We start from the raw sequence: 22,500 nt of genomic DNA, 5'->3' as shown, positions 1-22,500 counted from the left end.
ATATGAACGTATTTCCAGTTGTCTACATTACACATCACATATGTTCATTTTTATAACTATCATTAGTCCAACATTATATAAATTGCTTAATTCCTGCTTTCCCTTAAACCTCACTTCTCCTGAACATTATTTTGCTTGTATAGTTCCCACAATTTCCATTTATTTCTATATAATTTGCTCTTTTCTAAGGCTCCCACTTTCAGTTCTTTTGTCTCTGTTTCAGTGTTCAGTCCTTCATATGCAGTTAGTTTAGACTTTTATTTCCATTTTGTAGTAATTGCTTTTTTAGCAGAAACTAGAATTAAATATAACAAAGCTTTGGTATGTCTAGGCAAACCAGATCCTGTCTCCTAGCTCAAAAGAATCAATTCCATAGCTACACCCATTTGCTCATCCAGTATTTCTGAAAGAGTACCCTTTAGGGAATTTTTGAAATCTGTGAACTCAGTATACTCCCAGTTACCACTTCTTCCCCATCCCACTCCAACATTAGCCATCTAACTGAAGAAAAATTCTTTGAAGTCATCTTATGGTGTAAAAGTACCTGTGCAAACACTTCCAAGCAAAAATCCTAAACCTTCTAGATTTTGTGGCATACTTAGGAGTCACATATATGTCTACCCATTGTTCCCTTGTGAATTGATTATCCAGTGTCTAACTTTCTCAGATTGATTCTTAGAGTTACCGTGCAATATTTTATATTGCCCTACTAATTATCCCTTTTTTAAGCAATGCTTCTCTTCTAGATCCATCCAAAATCTCCACCAAAGCAGTTCTTTCACTTAAGATTCCCCTATCCCTTTCTCTTAACCTATACTGTGATTGCATTCCCTGCAAGGGATGGCAGTCTATAGCCTGCATTCCAAATGTCTTCTTGGCCTCATTCTGTTCTGCTACCTTTACATCTCTAGTTATTTTCTCCCAATACATTGGTTCCTTTACCAGTTTTCTCTGGTAAATTCCAACTCCCTTCTTGCCTATTCTCTGTACCCCTACAAACAGTCATCACTATCATGTTGGCTTAGTTCTTAGAATACTTTGTTATTTTATGAATGTAATATTCTCTATGGCTGCTGTTATTCTCATTAGAGATCTGCATTTAGAATGTTACTCTGTCCTTATTTCTTGAATTTTCCCCCTGCTTCATCATCATTAGCCTTTTCCTTTGTAAGTAATACGGGTTGTTGTGTATATGCGTCTTAACTGTGTAGCTTTGAAATATACCTTCAAATCAGGTAATCCTAAACTACCTTGTAACCCTTGCATTCTTCCCCTGCCAGATAAATTCATTCAACTCTTTTTTAATTGTTGCCCACAAGTATTCCTTCAGTTGATAAAAATATGCATGCCCTGCATATAAAATTAAAGGGACTAAAAACTTTTTCACTGCTTGTATCTTACTATCCATTTGCATAAACAAGAGCTTCCAGTTTCTCAGTTTTTATATTGTCTTTTGTTTAGACTCTTCCCACATATCCTTAGCTGCCATAACAGAACACTTTTTAATCCGTACTCCTAAATATTTCTTGTCATGTCCCCATAAATATGGGTATCACTGAACCAGTTCATGTGTGAGCACTTCATTTATAGCTATAACCTTTGTTTTATTTTCATTAATTTTTTATCCCAAAAAGACTTGAAAATGTCTTAAAATGTTTCACAGTACTTTTCTGGATTTATCAGATGGAAGTAAAGCCAACTTTTCTTTATTACCATCCCAATTATATCCTCAAATGTCTGAGTACTTTATTTTTGTGGCCAGTGGTTCTAAATATAAAACAACTAACAAAGGTGGAAAGAGGTCCTCTGTTTAGACAAAACTTATCAAAGTGATACCCTCTCATTTTAACTCTTGCCACTAATCTTACATATGTCCTCCTGATTAACCTTATAGTATTAGGGAATGCAAATGCTTCCATTGTCCCACTCATAAAATCCCAGATTACTTTGTCAAATGCTTTCTCTTCATCAGGACCCGTCATCAACAGCAGTATTTTCTTACATTCTGGATTATCATTACTCTATTAGTATTGTCAAATGTTTGCCTTCCCTCAACAAAACCAATCCATATCTGTCAGTTTTGGCAACACCTCTGCCATTCTTTTAGCTAGTATAGACACAAACACTTTATAATCATGGCTTAAAATTGAAATTGGTCTACTCGAAGCTCTGTCTGAAGGGTCTTTACCATCTTTAGGTATTAGAGCCACCACAGCTTTCTTCCAAGATATTGGTGCTTCCCCTTCCTTTTGAAATACTTTTAAGCAAAACTTTCCAGACCTTTATCACTTTCTTTCCTCCTAAATTACATACTTCCACAGGAATATGCTATCTGTTCTTGGAGACTTTCCTGCAGATTGATTATACATCACTGTTTTTACTTCATTTCCTTCTCAACTGTTAATTGTTGAGCCTCATCTGCCTCTAATGTTGGCACATGTAAGTCTTGCATAAATGTTTCAATTTGTGCTCTTTCTTGGTTTACAAATTTATCTGCTTTTTACAGATTTTCATTAAAATTTTCAAAATATGTCTAATACGTCTATAGGATATCTGATTATTTTCTTGTTACAAGCTCCCTATGTTTGGAGACAACCCTTTCTACTTTATATTGCTTAAGTCACCGTGCTAAAAGTTTCTGTGCTCTAGAGTTTTTATAAAAAAAAAAAATAAGTTTCTTCATAGCAATCTTTCTAAACTCATGCATGTTATCCACATACTTCCTTATTTTCTCTTTAGCACTTTGCAGTTGTGACTCTTATTGCTCCATGACATTTCCCTTATTCTGCAATACTTTCTCCTTTGTCGGCCCCTCTAAATAAATTTCTATTACTTGTTAACTGTATCTTTTTCTTTTAGTTCTACAATATTTTTAAACTCCACGTTCACTTTATCCCACTCACTAGCTATAACTTCTGAAGAAATCTCTCTCAAATCTAATAACTCTTGAATCATTTCCAGTACCCATTCCTTCAATTCCTGTCTTTTTAGCAGGTAGGTTGGAAAGTTCCAGTGCCTCATTTTTACTTCATTACTCTACATTTTTATCTTGGCTTTTATTGGTGTATGACCAGAAATAGTTATTTGATCTGTGTCAAAGCTTTCAATTAAACGCACATCTTCCTGTAAACGATAAATGTCAAGTTGTTCAATCTCGCCGTTCATTCTTTACTGATGGGTTCGGAGCTGGTCCATCGGCTCCGGTATGGCCATTTGCAAAGCTTGAGGTTTACCAGTAGCTCGAGGCCAAGCCCCGTATCCCATGATGCACTGAGAATTACCTCAGATCTAGTTTGCCACGGCACTGATCAGAGGTTCCAGTTTTGCTCAAGCCAGTATTTCTTCAAAAAGCGTGTTTTTGCAAGTTATTTCAATTTTTTTTCTGTTGTTCCTTCTAATAGTTGTTAGAGTAGTTTTGTGTAGCTTCTTAAAAGCTCCCCTTTTCCCGTTGTGTGCTATTTAAGTGTAGTTTTAGTGGCCTCATGTTTTTGGCCTAGTTAATTCTCTTGCATTTTTCATAGTTATACTATATATGTGTATATATATATATATATATATATATATATATATATATATATATAATATTTAGCTAGCATTGGCCTTAGTTTTTGGGCCATTGTTTATAGTGTGTGTGTCTCTTTACAGTTAGATCATAGTTATACCTTTGGCTGTTTATCTAGGCTTTTGTGTGGTGTGTTTAGAGCCTAGGTGTGGTTCTTTAATAATATATATATTGAATGTCTCTTTTTCTTAGGCTTATTGTGTGTTTAAGCCCAAGGCATTTTGATTGTTGGATATGGCTGATGAGAAGGATAAGCACCCACAGTCTGGATTTAAAAAGTGTCCAGACTGCGGACATGTAACGTGCGTTTACTGCTTAGGGGCTGTCCATTTGCAGGAGTCTTGCAGTATTTGTCACTCTTTTTCCTCTAAGGTTTTATTGGAGAGGAAAAGAAAGTTAGTTGACAGAGGCTTGTTGAAGCATCCGTTTCATGAAGCATTGAGTGACCAGGATGTGGCCAGCAAGTCCTCCAAGTCCTCTAAATCCTCAGGGGACTCTAAGGAGTCCAAACTGTCAAAGAAATCCAAGAAATTTGAAGATCCTGTGACATCAGGTCCACAGACCTCAGAGCCAACTGTCTTTTCTTTTCAGAGCCGGCCCACAGCTCTGGAGGCCTATATTTCCACTCCTGCAGTCTGCACCATCAGTGCAGTCTTCTAGGTCTTCTGTCAGCCTGTCGGATTTGGGTATGGACCGATTGGTGCAGAGGCTTTTATGGGCACCAGGCCTTGCTAAATTGTTGTCGGAACCGAAGACAACTACCCCTGACATGACTGCTCCTCCTCTGAGCCGTACTGGACCTTAGGAGCTGGAGGGAGCCGACCTTTTGATCGTGGAGCCTTTGGAGCCGAGACCTGCTCCAGTGTCCTCAGTTTGATGTCCTCAGCGCCGACCGGGGACTCTAGGAGCCGACACTCTCCTGTCGGGTCCAGGGAGGATAGCCACACCAACTTGTCGGTGCCGACTCTCCCTCTCAGGGCTTCAGCTCGGATGAGCTCAGCTCCTACCTCTGGCTCTGAGCCCGCGGCCTTGGTGCGGGAGGGGTTAGCGGTTCCTTTGGGTCTGTCGACTCCTCATCGGAGCCGCGATGCTTTCAAAGCCATGAGGAGAGCCTTGTCCCCCAAGACATCCTCAACACCAGGTCTTGCTTCCTCATCCCCCAAAGTGCCTGTGTCCACTTCTGCTTCCGTCATCCAGGCTAGGCGTAGAAACCCAGAGCCTCAGGTAGCCCCACAAGGTGCCCCCTGCTCTTCTGAGACCTCCCCAGAGGCTCCCACTGAGTAGGTCTCCAGGAAGAGATCGTGCAAGAGGAGAAACATGGACTCCCTACAGAAGTCTCTAACATCTGACACTGACTTGGATGAGTTAGAAGGGTCCCCCCTCTGAGGATATCTCCTTTGCGGAGATACTCGAGATCCTAAGGCAGAGGGGTGTTGGGCAGTCCAAAAGCCCTACTGAGGATGAGTCAGTCCTCCTGAAGGCTTTCGGGTCTTAACCCTCCACCTCTTGGGTGTCTCGCCCTTCAATGAGCTCATGCAGCTGGAGGGCGTGGGAGTCACCGGAGTCCATGGCACCTGTTCCTCGGAAGCCTAATCACATGATTTTAATTATGAACTCTTACAAGAGAGATCTCCAGTGGTGGTTGACGTCTCTTCATGTAACCATAGGGCGACCCTTTGTACTACCCCCCCATAGCCACTGTGACCATGGACGCTTCCCTGATTGGGTGGGGGTGGCATTTTCAGGGAAAGACTGCCAAAGGCACATGGACGGATCAAGAGTCACATCTGCATATCAATGTTCTGGAGATGAGAGCAGTACTTCTGATGTTGCAGTACTTCCAGGACTTTCTTCCTCTAAGAGCGATTGCAATTCAGACAGACAATATGTCAGTAGTCTGGTACTTGAACAAGCAAGGCGGAACCAAGTCTTACCCCCCTTTGCCGAGAACCCCTCAGAGTTTGGCAGTGGGCTGTTTCCTCCCAGTGCTTTCTGTTGGCAACGCACATCCTGGTAAGATCCAACATGATAGCAGACAAACTGAGCAGGGCAATCCTGTTGCCGCACAAGTGGTCCCTCAAGAAAGAGATTGCGGACAGGATTTTCTGCAAATGGGGCCAGCCTTTCTGCGATCTTTTTGCCAGTCACATCAACACGAAATGCAGATGCTGCTTTGCCCTGATTCCTCCTCTGGGAGAAGCCCCAAGAGATGCACTCGTACACGATTGGCCCCCGGGTCTCCTCTATGCATTTCCTCATATCCCGTTAATACCCAGATTTATACAGAAAGCAAAATCTCTGGATAAGACCAGCATTCTTATAGCCCCTCATTGGCCTTGGCAGATTTTGTTCCCATTTCTTCATCATCATCTCTTGGAGGATCCATGGATTCTGGACCCAGTTCCGGACCTTCTGACACATCCGTCAGGGGACCTCAATCCCTCTTTGCAATCTCTGAAGCTGACAGCTTGGCTGCTCCAGTTCCCCTCATAGCCAGGCTTCATAACTTTTCCAATGAAACAAAACAGATCCTTTTGTCTTCCCATAAGCCGTCCACTAGAAGATTATATCTTAGTAAGTGGAAGAGATTATCCATATGGGCTTCTAAGCAGAACATTGATCCGTATCAAGCCCCATTGGCATCCATATTAGAATTCTTGACCATGATCTTTAATAAAGGAGTGGCAGCCGCAGCAGTTTGGGTTCAGTTAGCTGCTGTATCTAACTTTCATCTCGGAGCTGATGGGCTGAACATAATGTCCCACAAGTTGTCCAAGGCCTTTCTCAAAGGAATTTTTCATATGAGGCCTCCAGTGAAAACTCCTTATTTTCCTTGGAATCTAAACTTTTTGCTGTCTCTTATAATTCTTCCCCCATTTGAACCAGCATTATCTTGTGATCTGAAATTTTTGTCGTGGAAAACCATATTTCTGGTAGCTATTACTTCTGCCCGCAGAGTGTCAGAACTTCAAGCTTTATCTATCAGTCCTTCTTATTTGATGTTCCATGGTGATAGAGTATCTCTTAGGACAAACCCCTCCTTTTTGCCCAATGTTGGTTCAGAATCTAATATCAACCAAGTCATTGAGTTGCCAGTCTTCTTCCCTAACCATTCCAATAAATTGGAGTATATGCTGCACAAACGTGATGTTCACAGACAGCTCAGATTCTATTTGGACAGAATAAAAGATATCAGGAAATCAGACCAGCACTTTGTGTCATTTTATGAAGCCAGAAAAGGTAGACCAGTGGCTAAAACAACTCAAAGTGGCTGTCTGATTGTGTCACCTTTGTTTATTCAGCTGCTAATCTGCCTTTACAACACAAGATTAAAGCTCACTCTACCAGAGCATTTTCTACTTCTGCATTCCAAGCTAAATTGTCCCTTGATAACATTTGTACTGCAGCCACTTGGTCTAAACCTCATACTTTTGTCACTCATTACAAAGTTGATAAGGCCTCCAGGGACAGGGCTTCTTTTGGGTCTACGGTCCTGAGGAATGTACTCCCGTGAGCCACTCGAGATCGATGGTGCTAGGGACGCTACCCATCAGTAAAGAATGAACGTCAAGATTTAACAACTTCACATTAAGAAGTTGTGTACTCAACATAACCTTCCATGTGAGTTGTTCATCTCACCTTCATTCTTACGTTCCTCCCTCCTTCCCCCTCTTTGCTGATAGTTGACCTAGAGGTTGGTCTCATCCTGATTGCTCTAGTCTTCTTCCTCTCCTTGGGAGGATAACTCAGTTATATGGCTATAGTACACGCAGCAAACAAGATCTGAGGTAATTCTCAGTGTGTCATGGGGTAAAGGGCTTGGCCTCAAGCTACTGGTAAACCTCGAGCTTTGCAAACGGCCGTACCGGAGCCGATGGATCGCCTCCGAACACATCAGTAATGAATGATGGTGAGATGAGCAACTCACATGGAACGTTATGGTGAGTACATAACTTCTTATTTCTATCTAGTCTAACCTATTTATTGTACCTTGGGGGATATATGTAAATTCTCTCCAAGTTACTACTACTGAAGTCCCATCTTTCACACTAAATATTTTCATAAAGAAATACGTCTTCCTTTGTTATATTTTCCCTTCTAGGTTCCCTAGACATATCCTCATGTTGCAAATCAAGTTCCAGTCTGCCACATAAAGTAATTTTCCCTGCTGAAAGCTGATTACTGCTCTCAAAATTTTCTTAAGCTCCATAACAACAGTTTTGGTGCAATATAAATACATGCCAGTATAATCCTCCTTCCTTGGCAGTAGTCCCTTAATACCAGAAATATGCCATTATTATCTTTTTTTTTTCTCTTTTTTTGGCTGCACAAACTTTTGTAATTAGTAAACTTTAACAGTGCATTAATTTTATTAGTCTAAACTTGAGTGAGTTTGCAAAACAGAAAGGCAGAATGCCTCACTTTAGTATTTTACTAATAGCAAAACCACTCATTATACAGATTTACATATTTTTTTATCACAGTACCATACCAGAAGTTTGTGCTTCAGGTAGATAACCCACAAGCGGCCTTTACTAACTTAAATCAATATCCACACTCCTTAGGCATGCAAAGCAAAACAGAGATAATACAAGCTGAAGTAAAATGGAAACAATGCTCCTCTATAAGGCAGATGTCACCATCCTGAGACTAGCAGCCAAATTCCCGAAATCTTGCTCTTGATGTAAGTTAACTTGCTCCAGTGTAACCCTGTCCCAACTGCAAAAGACTTCCTCTCAGTGTAAGTCAATTACTATTGTGTAAGGCCTGTCTGTAAATCAGTCTTGCAAACAATAGGTTCTAAATTTCTACAGTGGTCGTGATACTATTTTCAGCTTGCTCAGCAGTTTTATTTTCAGACTGTTTTGATTCCTAGGCCACTTTTTAGAACTTTTTTGCTGCATCCTAGTTCATTTCTGCTCAGATTTGAACCCCCCTTTTTTGAGCAACACAGGCCGTACATATTCCTGTTCAGGGCATATATGTCTGTCTTTGTACATCAGCTTCCTTTTTCTGCTAAACAAAGTTTTTCCTTATATCAGGCTAACACATGGCTTACCTTCACTTGGAGAGATTACCAATGCTTGATTCAGTTATTGTGGTATAATAACTTTAGCTGGCAGTTTTATTTATTTATTTAACATTTGTTTACCAGGAACGTTCGACTTGGAATGAAGCCAATTTTCAGCAGAGGCTTGGGAAGAAACGCTTCAGATGCATGTCTTTCTACCATGGGAAGAAACCAGAGCACCCACAGGAAGTACAGATGAACACAGGGAGGACATGCAGACTCCGCACAGAAGGCACCCCAGCCAAGAAATGAACCGGAGAACCTCTTGCTGTGAGGTGTCAACATTACCGCTGCACCACTGTGCTGTCCAGTTGCTTGTGTTTGTGTGCAGCTTTGTAAAGCAAGATTGCATGTACTCATGTGAATGAATTCTGGGTGATTTTGAAATTGGTGCACCTCAGAAAAAAGAACAAAACAGGTGTTTCATTCATTTTTTCCCCTTTTACACCTGCAGGGAAAATGATGAGCTTGAGTATATATATATATATATATATATATATATATATATATATATACATATATATATATATATATATATATATATATATAAATAAAAATTATATATATATAAATTATATATATATATATATATATATTACAAGACTGTCTCCATGAGATCTCATTTGTGAGCTGTTCTTTAATGAGTTATTTTGAGGCTAGCTCAGGTGTATTGAGAAGATACAGTGGATTTGGCCAGAGCTGGATATCTAATTACTGTAACAAAGACCACAGGATCCAACCAAAGCAGGACACAAGTAAGCAGTAGATATCTGTCTCACTTTCCTGAAAGGTTAGGTAGTGGGTCTTGGACTGGGCACAAAAGCATAGTTCCCCATTTTAAGAAGACTATCTGTGGATCTCACAAAAACAGTGGGAATATGACAGGCTATGTTCTGCAAGGAGCCACATATGAATCCATGCATGACTGGCATTTGCTTGGGCCAAATCGCATACCTGGCTGTAGTAGAGAAAGGGAACAGAGGAAAAACTAAGCGATAAAACCCTTCCTTTTGGAGTATATAGTCCACTCTCATGAAAGAATGGGCCATGGGAGCAGATGACCAGGAAAGGTTAGCCTTTGAGTTTAACTTCACTGAATGAAGAAGAAAATGGAGAATAAGACTTATTAATTAATTTGCAGTTTTATTTTTTGTGGTTAAGCAAGAAATTTGTAATTACTAGTACAATGCAGCAGTGAAACTAAGTATTGAACATGTTTGTGCTTTATTTTAGAGGTGTTGTTGAATATGATGCAGAAGGGTTCATGAAGCTCACACTGTTACTGATGTGGAAGGACTTCTGTTTCCTAGTTCATAGTAAGTTTCTAACATGTCTCAAGAATGAAAATTCTTAAATGTATTGAAGAATTGTAAGAATAAAATGTAATTATTTGCTGTGTGTATAGCAACAACATTAAAATGTATACATTTTGTTAATATTTTATGGTTAGGACATTAAATCACAAACGTTTGAATTACAATTCTGTTAAAACAGCTGTGTTAAAACTCTGTCTTACAAGCCTACCTGATCTCATCAGCACCTACTTCTTCTTCTTCTTTCGACTTTTCCTGGTTAGGGATCGCCACAGCAGATCACCTGTCCGCTCATGATTGGGCAGTGGAGTTTTTACAGTGTCGAGTTGCCAGCCCAGCGCCCAACCTTCCACAGAAGGCACACACAAATGCACTCACACCTAGGGCCAATTTAGAGTGTCCAATCCATCTACAGCATGTCTTTGGGATGTGGGAGGAACCGGAGCACCCGGAGGAAACCCACGCAACCACAGGGAGGACATACAGACTCTACACAGAAGGCACCCCAGCCAAGGATCGAACCAGGGAACCTCTTGCTGTGAGGCGACAATGCTAACCACTGCACCACTGTCTGATCATGAAAAATGAGACCTGGCACACATGCAAGGCAACACAAGCTCTGTTATTCATGACCTGGCACGATTGCTCATGCTTGAGGTGAGGCTCTCTTCTCAACCATTTATAAATAGCCATTTCTACAGAAGCAGCTGCAGTAAAGCTAGGACATCACTGACGTTAATTATCATTTTCTGTAGCTTGGAGGCTCAGTGGTTTATTTTGGAATTTTAGCTAGTGACTTTGCAATCTGTGCATTTGGATTAAGACAGAAAACACATTAAACCCAGCAATGCGTATTTCTTGATTATTGATAGTAAATAAATTTTTATTATTTACACATTTAAATAAATTAAAGGCAAACTGCATCTTTGGTATGTGTGAGAGAAAATGCTTTTAGTTCATTAAATGATTTGTTATGTATTAACTCTATAGGTAGGGTCAGATATTTTGATCCTGTCCTTCCCCACTCCCACTAAATCTTGCAAAGGAGGAGACCCAAGTAGACGTTGCTTCTTTTTCCAGGTACAGCACAATCTTATGGTGCATCTGATAGCTTTGGCTGCTATTTTTTCTGACAGACCTCTTTGCTAACTAGTAACCCAGTGAGATTATTGAATTTAAGGGGATGAAATGGGGCAGATGACTAGAACCTCAAGCAAGGACATACTGTGAAATGCTGCTGTGTTTTAAATGAGTTTTTCAGCTTTAGTGCTTCACTTCTCTTTACATAAATATTATTCCAGGCAACAAACTGACTTATGATAATAAATATTTTATCTGGAATAATTTAAAATGAATTTTAGCTGCATTAGTTTGAGTATCTCTGTTTGTGATTATGTCTTTTGACTTCATTACTTCTATGTCTGATTTCATAGTTCTTAGCTGCATTCATTGCAAAGGTTATTTTGCCATATGTGCTCTTGTGTTTTAGCTGCATACGGTATATAGTTTCAAAGTTAATGTTAAATTGGGGAACATTTTCTCATTATCATTTGAATGTCAATAACCCACAATTTGGGCGGAGTTACATCAGCACCTACTATTGAGTGTTACTCTGCCAGTCAGACTCAACTGTGCTGTACTGAAAAACCACACAGTCCGGAAGGTGTTATATTGAACAGGAAGTATACAACTTCTTGCTCTGTTACAGTGCTACCAAAGATGTTGTTCTTTTTTATTTCAAATGTAATGTTTTTATTTCTTTTGAAAATATAAAAGTAACTAAAAAAGAAAAATTACAGTATAATATTTAGAAGCATTCCATATAAATGATAGAATTTACAGTGTACCCATAATGCAATAATTGTCTACATCATATCTCGCTTGTACAGTTGTATGTTAATACAATGTTTTTGAGATAGGAATTAGTTTGCACACTTATGAAACCTTTGCTATATTATAACAACACAACTATTTACACCTATTTACATTTCAATGTCACCATGAAAACTTTCATTCAATAATTAAAGAAGAGCAAGAAAAAGTAGATACATTGATATTTTTAGGCCTTGATTAATGTTTTATTTAACTAGATTTTAGATTTGTGGGTTTATTTAAAAATACATTATATAACAAATTCTTATTAACTAAACCCCCCCCTTTTAATTCTTTAATAGAGTGTCTAAGAGAAGATGTTAGTACTTCTAATAATAGGAAAATTATTTAGTTTTTTGGTTATTCATTTTATGGGAAGATATATATTTTACAGCCATATTTTTAAAGCCATTCCATGTTACCTTGGTTCTATCAAGCCAGATGTTCTCCGTGTTTCACTGTTGCAGTCATCATACTTTGGTTATCTGCCTGCAGGTAGCCCTCAGTCGGCCCGAATGCCAGAGTCTTGGGATTTCTGTGTCGGATGCTGTCGCCTCTTCCATGACGTCAGGTCATCAGGGGTATAAAACATGCAGCCGGCGCCATTACATCAGCTTTTCTTGCTGCGCGGGAGCCCGAAGCAGAAGCAGTTCATAAGTGCCAGTTGGCCGCTACCTGAAATTTTTGTTTTTCGAGTTTCAAACTTGAAGTCTTCTGAAGCCAAGTACCCCATTGGGGATTCTTTTTTCTAGCTCTAACCAATGTCAAAAAAAGTTAACAATTGTCTTGCCTGTGGAAAGCAAATAACTCACAGAGATTTTCATTCTTACTGCATCACCTGTTTAGGCCCAGACCTCGACGTCCCTCGCTGTCGGTTTTGTGCCTTGTTTAACTTCCAAACTATTAGTCGTTGGGTTAACTTTGTTGCTAAATTCTTTCACTCTCTTTCCCCATATTCCAAAATGGCGTTGGTAAGCCATACGACTACCGCTCTTCCGAAAAAAGTAAGGATAAAAACAGAGACAGACTGCATAGGTCCAAAACTGCTGACGATGCTTCCGTTAAGCTAGTCACCAGTCCATCGCTACTCAGTGAGGTGCCTTCGCAGCCCCTGATACCCACTTCTACAGATTCACAGGCTTCTGCTGAGACCCATTTGGAGTCCAGTATGCCACAAAATGTTTCTTCGATTATGGAACCTGTGGATGTCTCTGCCTTGGATGGGTCCGGAGCCGCTGTGAAGGCACCAGCTTCTGAGGGTGTTTTCCGACCTTCCGATGTTCATATTAAACTGACTACTTCATTTCAGACTAAAACGACCAAGTTTCGCAGGCCCAGAGTTCGCACTATGCCTAGAAAACTGATGACCAAAGTGCATGCTTAAGCTCCCATGCCACAGAAATAAATGCTTAGAATGGCTGAAGACCTTATAACTCTAATTAGGGGAAGCCAGCCTTTCCACTCTTAAAGACAAAGAATTGATTTCCCTTCTGATTTGGACGATTGCCTGATTCAGGCAGACAGTCAGGAATTGCTACTTCAGCACCTGGCATTTGTAAAGAGACTTCAAACTTCTCTGGGGTACACCGTCAATGAAAAGAAATTACATCTGGTGCCCAGCCGAAAGATTGTATTCCTAGGAGCAGGCTTGAACACAACTTCCCAGATGGCATTCCTTACTCCAGAAAAGCAGGTTTAGTTGACAAACTACTTCAAACTAATGACCACCAGAACCCAGCTATCTGCAAGAAAAATACTGCAAGCCCTAGGGTTCATGGCCTCATGCATTCTAATTCCATATGCAAGACTGCATATGAGGAAACCTGAATGGTACTTAAGTCTCTGGTGCCAACATTCTCAGGACCTGGAAACAATTATTCCTATCATCTCTTGTCTAAGGGCAGAGTTCCTTTGGTGGGCAGAGGCTTGCAACCACAACAAGAGACTCTTTTTCACTCAACCCCTCGCCGCCCAAACCTTGACAACAGATGCATTAGACAATGCATGGGGGGCTCACATGGCTGTCAAATGCATTCAAGGCAAATGGAGCCCAAGACAAATTCACCTACATATCAATGAAAAAAAAATGTTAGCTGTACTGAATGCTCTAACAGCCTTCAAATATGTTATCCTTCCAGGACACCTCTTGATAAAGACAGACACCACCACAGTTATGTGGTACATAAACAAGTAGGAGGGAAACTAGCACCCAACTCCTTCAAACTTCTAACCCACAGGTAGGGGACACCAGAGGTGAAACTCTTTGCCTCCCCCAAAACCATCAGTTGAGCAAATTTTGCACCAGAAATCCCCACAGCCAAGTATGGAAAGTGGATACCCTATCTTTTACATGGGAAAACCTCTCAATTTATGCCTTTCCCCCTCTACCCCTCCTCTCAAAAGTACTACTCAAGATCAAACAGGACAAACCAAGGACATTCCTTATTGCACTGGACTGGCCCCGCCAGCACTGGTACCCACTCCTACACAGTCTGGCAGCAGTGCTACCCTGGCACCTACATCAGACCCCCTCCCTGCTGTCCCAGCAGGAGGGACAGATTTTGCATCCTCAGCTGCAAACCTTGAACCTTGCAGCCTGGCTTATTCGCAAACAGGTGCTGGACTTCATCCATGAGGCCAGAAGACCTAGTACTAGGAAATACTATTCAGAAAAATGGAAAAGATGCTGTTCTTGGAGCCAGTCTCAAGGAAAGGACACAGCCATGCCCACCTTACCTCTAATTCTAGCTTACCTAGCAGAGCTGCTCCACAAAGGCCTATCCTTTTCTTCTATTAAGATTCATACCTCGGCCATCTCAGCTTATTATAATACTGAGCCACCTCTCTTTTCTCACCCCCTGGTCAAACAGTTCCTGAGAGGAGCTAACAAGTTAAGACCCCCGAGGAGAGCTCCCACCCCTGCCTGGGACCTTAACTTTGTACTAGAGAAGCTCATGTTTCCCCCTTTTGAGCCTGCTGCTATAGCAGTTAAAATTCCTCTCTTGGAAAACAGCCTTACTTCTAGCCATCACTTCAGCAAGAAGAGTGTCTGAGTTACAGGCACTAATGGGTGTGGAACCCTTCATTATTTTCCATGCTGACAGGGTTTCTCTTAGGACTAACCCATCTTTTGTGCCCAAGGTGGTATCCAGTATGGTTCTAAACCAATCCATCCATTTACCAACCTTTTTCCCTAATCCTCAGAATAAAGGGGAAAGGGTCATGCACTCTTTGGACATACACAAACAACTCAGGTTCTACCTTGATAGGACTAAGCCTTTCAGAAAATCTGGACAGCTGCTAGTCGGCTTTGCTACAGGGGCAGAGGGCAAGGCCATTTCAAAGCAAACCATTTCCAAATGGATAGCACACAGCATCCATTTCTGCTATAAATACCATGGAAAACCTACACACAGGGGCTCAGAACTCATTCCACTAGGGCTACCTCAACCTCTACAGCATTTCTCAGGGGAGTCCCTACCAGGGACATCCTGGAAGCTGCAACCTGGAGTTCTGTACACACCTTCACCAAGCATTACCACTTATTTTCTAAATCCAGATCTGGATTTGGCACAGCAGTCTTACAAGGCCTGCTAGCCAGCCAAACTATTACTTGACTGCCTCCACCCTTCCTCATCTTTGGGAATCAACCCAAGTGTGATGACTGCAACAGTGAAACAGGAAGGACATAGTACAGTTGTGTACACTTACCATAAATGTAGATGTTCGAGTGTATTCACTGTTGCAGTCCTGGTTACCCTACTTCCAGCCCTCTGACTCTTCTATTCTTTCTACCTATCCTCTTTTTGGCCATAACTTCTGGCTATGTTATTTACTTTTTACCGGAGGTGTTCCACCCCATGTAATTGCTTCCAATTTTGGGGGCTCCTGATATCTGGGGCAAGAAAAACTGATGTAATGGCGTCGGCTGCATGTTTTATACCCCCGACGTCATGGAAGAGGTGACAGCTTCTGATGCAGAAATCCCAAGACTCTGGTATTTGGGCCAACTGAGGGCTACCTGCTGGCAGATAACCCAAGTGTGATGACTGCAACAGTGAATACACTTGAACATCTACATTTATGGTAAGTGTACACAGCTGTACTTTTTGAGCTATGTGTAGTTTAACTAATGCACAAACAGTAATCAGCACATGTTTATTTAGGTTGGTAAGGTTTTCTGGCATTATATGAAGAATTGCAATTTCCCATGAGAGTGTTATTTTTTTTAAACAGTAATCAGTACATGTTTATTTAGGTTGGTAAGGTTTTCTGGCATTATATGAAGAATTCCAATTTCCCATGAGAGTGTTAATTTTTCATATCCCATTTTTTCTAGTTTAACTTTTAATGCACACTACAGTTTGTATATATGTTTACAACTCCAAAAAACATGTAATATATCTGTTATTTTTGACAGACAGTAGGAGCAATATGGTGAGTAATGTGAATTAAATGTATTAAGAGACATAGGAGTGAAATATACAGTATTGTTAATCATAAGTTGGGTATAAATTAAAATTTAAAAAAGAGTAAGTTTGACTATATTGTCTATTGCTTTATTTTTTTTTTGTTCTGTGGTAACATTACTGTTTTTCTCATTCCAGTAGTTGGAGTATCGTATTGAACACTGATACTTGATTACAGAGATTAATTTATATAGATTAGATAGCATTTTTTCTTTATATGATAGACCTTTTAAAATCATTTGAACCAAAGTAATGTCCTGTTCATTAATATTGGATTTATGTATTTTAGTTTTGATTAGAATTTTAATTTGTCTAAGTACAGTATCATATTTTTTCTGTACCTTTAGATATTTCCTAATGTCATGTATTCTTTTAACTTATAAATATCCCATACTGTATTATTTTTGATTTGAGAATATTGATTTAAATTTATCGTATTATTATTAATTTTCAAATTTGGATTTAGATGTATTGGTTCTAGAAAATAAAGGGTATCCTCCAGGTTTTAATGAAATTATTAATTTTTGAAATATATTTATTTTATTTTAAATCATTTTATGAATTTTTATCTTTTTTTATATTTTTTGTTTAATAAAGGGAATAGCTTTTGGATTTATATTTTGAGATTTAATATGTTCATGCCATATCTTTACTCACAGTGGAAACCATTCTTGATCATTTGAATTGCAGTTTGCTATCTGAATTACTTTGGTTACACAAATAATTTCATAGTATAGTCTAAAGTCAGGTAGGCAAATCTCACATTTTCCTTTTGGTAGAATTAGTTTATTACTGCTAATTCTAGTTGATTTTGGATACCATATAAATTTTGATAGTTCTGTCTTCATTTTACAGGAAATTTTATTTGGAATGTTTAGATTAATTGCATTAAATTGATATATAATTATAGGAAGAATATTCATTTTAATGATAACTGCTCTGGATAAAAGGGGAAGTTTTATATTTTTCCATCTAGTAATATCTTGTTCAATGGTTGTACATGTTTTTTGTAAATTTTCTTTCATTAATGCTTTATGAGTGTGTTTGAATCTCATTCCCAGATATTTTAGTGAGTAGCTTATTTTAATTTTGGTGTCTGGGAAATAAAATTCTTTGTGTCCTAGAGGGTTAATTGGGAAAATAAAAGATTTAGTTGAGTTAATTTCAAAATCTGATATGTTTGAAAATTCTTCAGTGGACTTCATAATTTTATGTATGTCTGTATTTAGGAGCTCAAAGTAAATATTTAAGTCATCAGCAAAAGCAGTAAATTTCAGTTTGGTATTTTGAATTATTGGTGTATGGTGGAAGGTTTTGGTCTATAAAGAGCAATAGTGGTTCTATATAGAGGTTGAAGAGGTATGGGGAGAAGGGGGCATCCCTGTCTAGTACCATTAATAATTTTTATCGGTTTTGAGTTTGTTTTATTTATGAAAAGTGTTGTGTATGAGCTGCTGTATATTATTTTTATATAATATTGATGAAATCTTGGGGTGAATTAAAATATTTCAAAATTTTAAACAAAAAGCCTAGGTTTACTTTATCAAACACTTTACCCACATCTAGTGATAAAGTGTATCTTGGATTTCTTTATTTTGCTAAAAGTTGAATTATCGTATTTGAAGTAAGTGCATTGTCACATACTTGCCTTTTATTCATAAAACTAGGTTGTTTGGGTGATATTACAGTTGGTAATATTTTTAATCCTATTTGCTAGCATTAAAGTCAGTATTTTAATGTCTGCATTAAAAAGTGCAATAGGGCCGTAGTTGTAGGGATTTGTCTTATCTGAGATAGGTTTAAGAATGAAAATAGTTTTTGAGTTGTTTATGTACAAGTCCATAATACCATGTTTTCTGATATATACTTTCAACAAAATATTTGATAACTGCAAAGCAAATTCTTTGTAAAATTCAGCTGTAAAACCATCAGGTCCAGGAGTTTTACTAACTTTTACTTTATCTGTTGGTATTTTAATTTCTTCTTTTGTAAACACTGCTTTAAGAAGATTGCTTTGTTGACTACTTTTATCTAGGAATTTTAAATTATTTATACATTTCTTACATTCCTCTGGGTATATTTGTTTTTGTGGGCCATATAAATCTTTATATATTTCTTCAAAGGATTTAATAATCTCAGAGTTTGTATATAATGTTTTACCTTTATAATTTATTTCTGCTATGCTACATGGTGATTGTTTTATGCTAAGCAATCTTGCTAATGTTTATGATGGTATTTGGGCCCATTCTGCATACTTATAGAGTAATTTTTATTCCGTAATTGAATATTATTGTGATTGTAAAGAATACAGTTCCTTTTGCAGGTTTAGCATACTATTTTCCAGTTCAGTGGTGTAATTATTTTGAATTTCTTTTTCTATTTTTTTAAATTTTTTTTTCTAGTTTAATTTTTCCATCCCTATTTTGTTGCTTATATAATGATGCTTTCTGTATTAGTATTCCTTTAATTGCTGCTTTGGTTGCAGCCCATCATAGGGAATGTCATTGTTGGTTATAGTGTTTTCTAATTGAGTACACATACTTGTAATCTCTTGTATAATCTTTTTTTTAATTAAATTTATGTTTAGTGACCAACTTGTATACGTACATTGACTAAGTTTTACCTTCGAGCTATCTATTTCAGTAGAGATTTTGAGTGATCAGAGAGGGATCTAGGATCTACTTCGTATGTAATTCCTGGCTCTAAGAGATATTCAGGTATTAAGAAAAAAATCTATTTTTGACCATGACTTATAACATGCAGAAAAGTATGTATATTTACTTAAGTTGCTTTCTCGGTTTAACATATATGGGTCCATTAAATTAAAGTCCTTCGTTAAGTCTTCTATAGCTATAGGGATATGAGATGCTTATCTGTTGTCTCTGTACAACTATCTTTATTTTGATTTTTCAGCACATTCCAATCACCTCCCAGTATAAAATAATCTGGGAATTTTTTTAGTAAATTATAGATTTCATATATCGAATCTTGATGATTTATACACCGGCCATAGACATTTGGCAATAAAAAAGGTTTAGTGTATGAACAGGTAAAGTAACACCATCTTCCCATATCTGATTTATGAATTGTAATTTTACCTTTGAAGGATTTCTTTTATAATAGTTGCTATTCCTTTTGATTTTGTACTATTCCCAGCTGCTATAACTTGATTTATCTAACTTTTAACTCTATCTTTCTCCCATTGCTCATTATTTATATGGGTTTCTTGGAGAAATGTTCTATTTGCTTTGGACTGAAATATTAAATGTATAAGTAGTTTTTTCTTTTTCTTGTCTAGAAGGCCATTGACATTCCATATTTCCGTTATTGTCATCTTTTTTTAAGTGTTCCTATGTAGTTGCTGTTTATATTAATACTTTCTTTTTCCCGTGTTGGCTAGATACTGTATTTGTAAGTATTATGATATTAATTAACATTGTGACATTTAAGTCCCTCAGAACTTCCCCTGTGCCTACCCACGTAAGCTCCTGATCTGAAAGAGTGTAGCAAACAGTCTTAAATAACTTTCCTAAGTTAGAGTTAGAAAAAGTTTTAAAATATACTAACAAACTATAATACAACATATATTTATATCCCAAGCTTCAGCAGTCCTTATTCAACACAACACTCACTATCCATACTCTCGTTATTGAAATTTAGCTGATATTTATTTTCTTCCTTTTCCCATTTTCCTTTTCCCTTCTCCTATTTTAGATTTATTTAGATATTATTTAAGTTCTTATATGAGAGGGCATTTTATGAAGTATTTGTAATATTTAAGGCTGTATTTGTATTAAACTTTAAACATTTATCTTAATATTCAGGCTTATTTACATATAAGGAAAAAGAAAATTTTGGTGACCATTGACCATTGAATTTTCAAATACCCCTCTTTTCTATCACAGGTCATTTGTAATTTGTAACAATAGACTTAGAAAAATGTCAGTGTATAAGGGCCTAACATATTTTGCTTGAAATACAATAATTTACCATTTATCATTTACAATATCTTATATTCTTATACCATTTAAATAATAGCATTTCCTAATCAACTTCCTTGTTAACCCAGTATGAGACCATAAAAAAACTTAAGACACACATGGAAATAACTGGTACAACACTTTGCGATAAATAAAAGGTATATGTAGTCCTACATAATATAACACTGATTCAAGGGTATTTACCCTCTACACTATTCATTTAGAAGTTTATATTAAAGTAAAGGTTACATTAGGGACTAGACTTCCCAAAAATAAAATTTTGTTAGATTGTTTTGTTAACAACTGCAGTGCGACATTGCTGTGTTATGAGTATATATTTGTGTATGAACTTTCAATATGTTACAGACTGACACAGCTTTATATCTTAAAATGCATTAATTCACATTCTTGTGTCTGTAGATTTACTGTAAATATTTGGTCTTAAAAGATAGTAAAAATAGTCAACACATTCATACATTTTCTAAGCTCTACAGCAGTAATGAATAAATTCAATATTAACGTTAGACTCAAAAATCATAAAAAAATTTAAATTGTCATCTGACGTGAGTATGCATGCGTGTATATGTGTATGCGCATGTTTATATTTGGGTGAGAGCATTTGTATATTCAGGTAGCACAACATTTTATTTTCATCAGTATTGTATATGAGATTTAGCTGATTTTAATAATTATGCTTGCATTTCATATGCATGAAAATAAAATATGTTTTTATAGTTATGTAGTTCAAAACTAGTAAAGACCAGAAAAAAAAGAAACCAAATAAATCCAAAGGTAATTAGAAGCATTTAGGGAAAGCCAATATCTTCAAACAGAGGTAAACAGAGCAAGAAAGTCTCACATAAACCATTTGTTTCGGGTGACAGTTCAGTTTACATGCCGCCATATGTTTATCGCGGAGATTCTCGGGTCCATATAATTTTTAGTTTCATTCGTATATCCATTCCGTAGAAGTACGTAGAGGATGAGTTACATTGTAATATGTGGCGCGAACAACACAGATAAAGAGATTTTGGTTTGTTTGGTTTTTATTTACTTTCAGCAATTTCCGGTTCTACTAGAATGCTGCAACGGAAGCACATTTAAGGTAATTTCTTGTTTTTATTTTAAATCATCTTTTCACATTTTATTGAGATCTTTTTTATACTGCAAGAGTTTCCAAAATAAGCAAAGAAACAAGTTTTGTTTTTTTAAGTGTGCGACAATTCATTAAAAGCTTGCAAGAAAGCGGAAATGGCCTCTCCCAGTGAACTTATTTTATACTTTTGATCCTTAAGTTGAAAAATCAATGTAGCAGGGTATTTCATCTAGAATTTTACTTTCTTATTTATTAGGTGTGTACAATAAGGGAAAAGTAACTGTTTTGTTGTTTAGTTTGTAAATGGAAGGTCTTAAGCAAAGGTTATTTTATGACCCATCCATTGTACTTATTTTTTGATTTTGCTGCTGAGATAATTTTTTGGATGTGAAGAAAATTTAAGATTCTAGTAATTATTTGCCTAGGGTTTTTCAGTATTTTGTGCTTTGCGTATCGCTTGATGAGCTCTCTCTCTATTGTGATTTCTTGAACTAATTCTTTATTATCAAGCAAAGTCTCAAGGATTTCTTTCAAAACAATTTGTAGTTGGGATTGTTCATAACTTTCAGGAACGCCCCTCACAAGAATATTCGCTCTGCTTCTAGCCTCCAGGTCTATTAATTTTTGTTGGATTTCTTTTATGGAGGACTCTTTTAGTTTTAGGGGTTTTTTTTGCAGTTCTTCAGTTTTTATTTCATTACTCAGCATCATTGTTTCTGTTTGCTCAAGTCTATTTATTACTTGATCTAGATTGTTATCAGAGCAGGTTAGGTTTACTGAAAAACTCTGCGTTTCTGTCTGCAAAGGTTGGAGTGCAGATTTTAGCTCATCTAAACTATAAGTCTGTTAAGGTTCTTTTTCTGAGATTGGCTTCAGTGTTTCTTGTTGCTGTTTTAATGTTCTTTGTCTTTTAGTAATAACCTTTTTTCAGGAGAGGCCATTTGAGATAATCGTGTTTTAGATATTTAAGCCTCCATCTGTTCCATTTCATTTGACATGGTATTTGATTTTTTGTTTTTCTTTTTCTTCTTTCCTTTTATTTCCAACTAAATGTGGCCTTGTCTGCACGTGACAGGGATCGTTGAACTGCATTAGATTTAAATTATTTCTTCAGCTGTGCATTATTTTTATAAAATA

The 22,500-nt window shown here is 37.5% G+C and overlaps 1 protein-coding gene across 2 annotated transcripts in view; it reads left to right on the top strand.

Moving 5' to 3' along the window:
* BABAM2 (BRISC and BRCA1 A complex member 2) overlaps positions 1-22,500 on the top strand; it is a 2,993,168-nt gene that overhangs the window by 2,544,272 nt on the left and 426,396 nt on the right. For both annotated transcript variants that reach the window (XM_044085207.1, XM_044085201.1), the window contains exon 10: positions 9,867-9,949. In XM_044085207.1, coding sequence (XP_043941142.1) covers positions 9,867-9,949 — 83 coding nt within the window. The remainder of the gene's footprint in view (positions 1-9,866; positions 9,950-22,500) is intronic.

This window comes from Protopterus annectens, chromosome 1.part1 (genome assembly GCF_019279795.1).
Source record: "Protopterus annectens isolate FY-2018-M chromosome 1.part1, PAN1.0, whole genome shotgun sequence".
In the NCBI taxonomy this organism is placed as follows: domain Eukaryota; kingdom Metazoa; phylum Chordata; order Ceratodontiformes; family Protopteridae; genus Protopterus; species Protopterus annectens.
The sequence above is the reverse complement of the archived record's forward strand: the minus strand, read 5'-3'. Positions and strand labels throughout refer to the sequence as shown.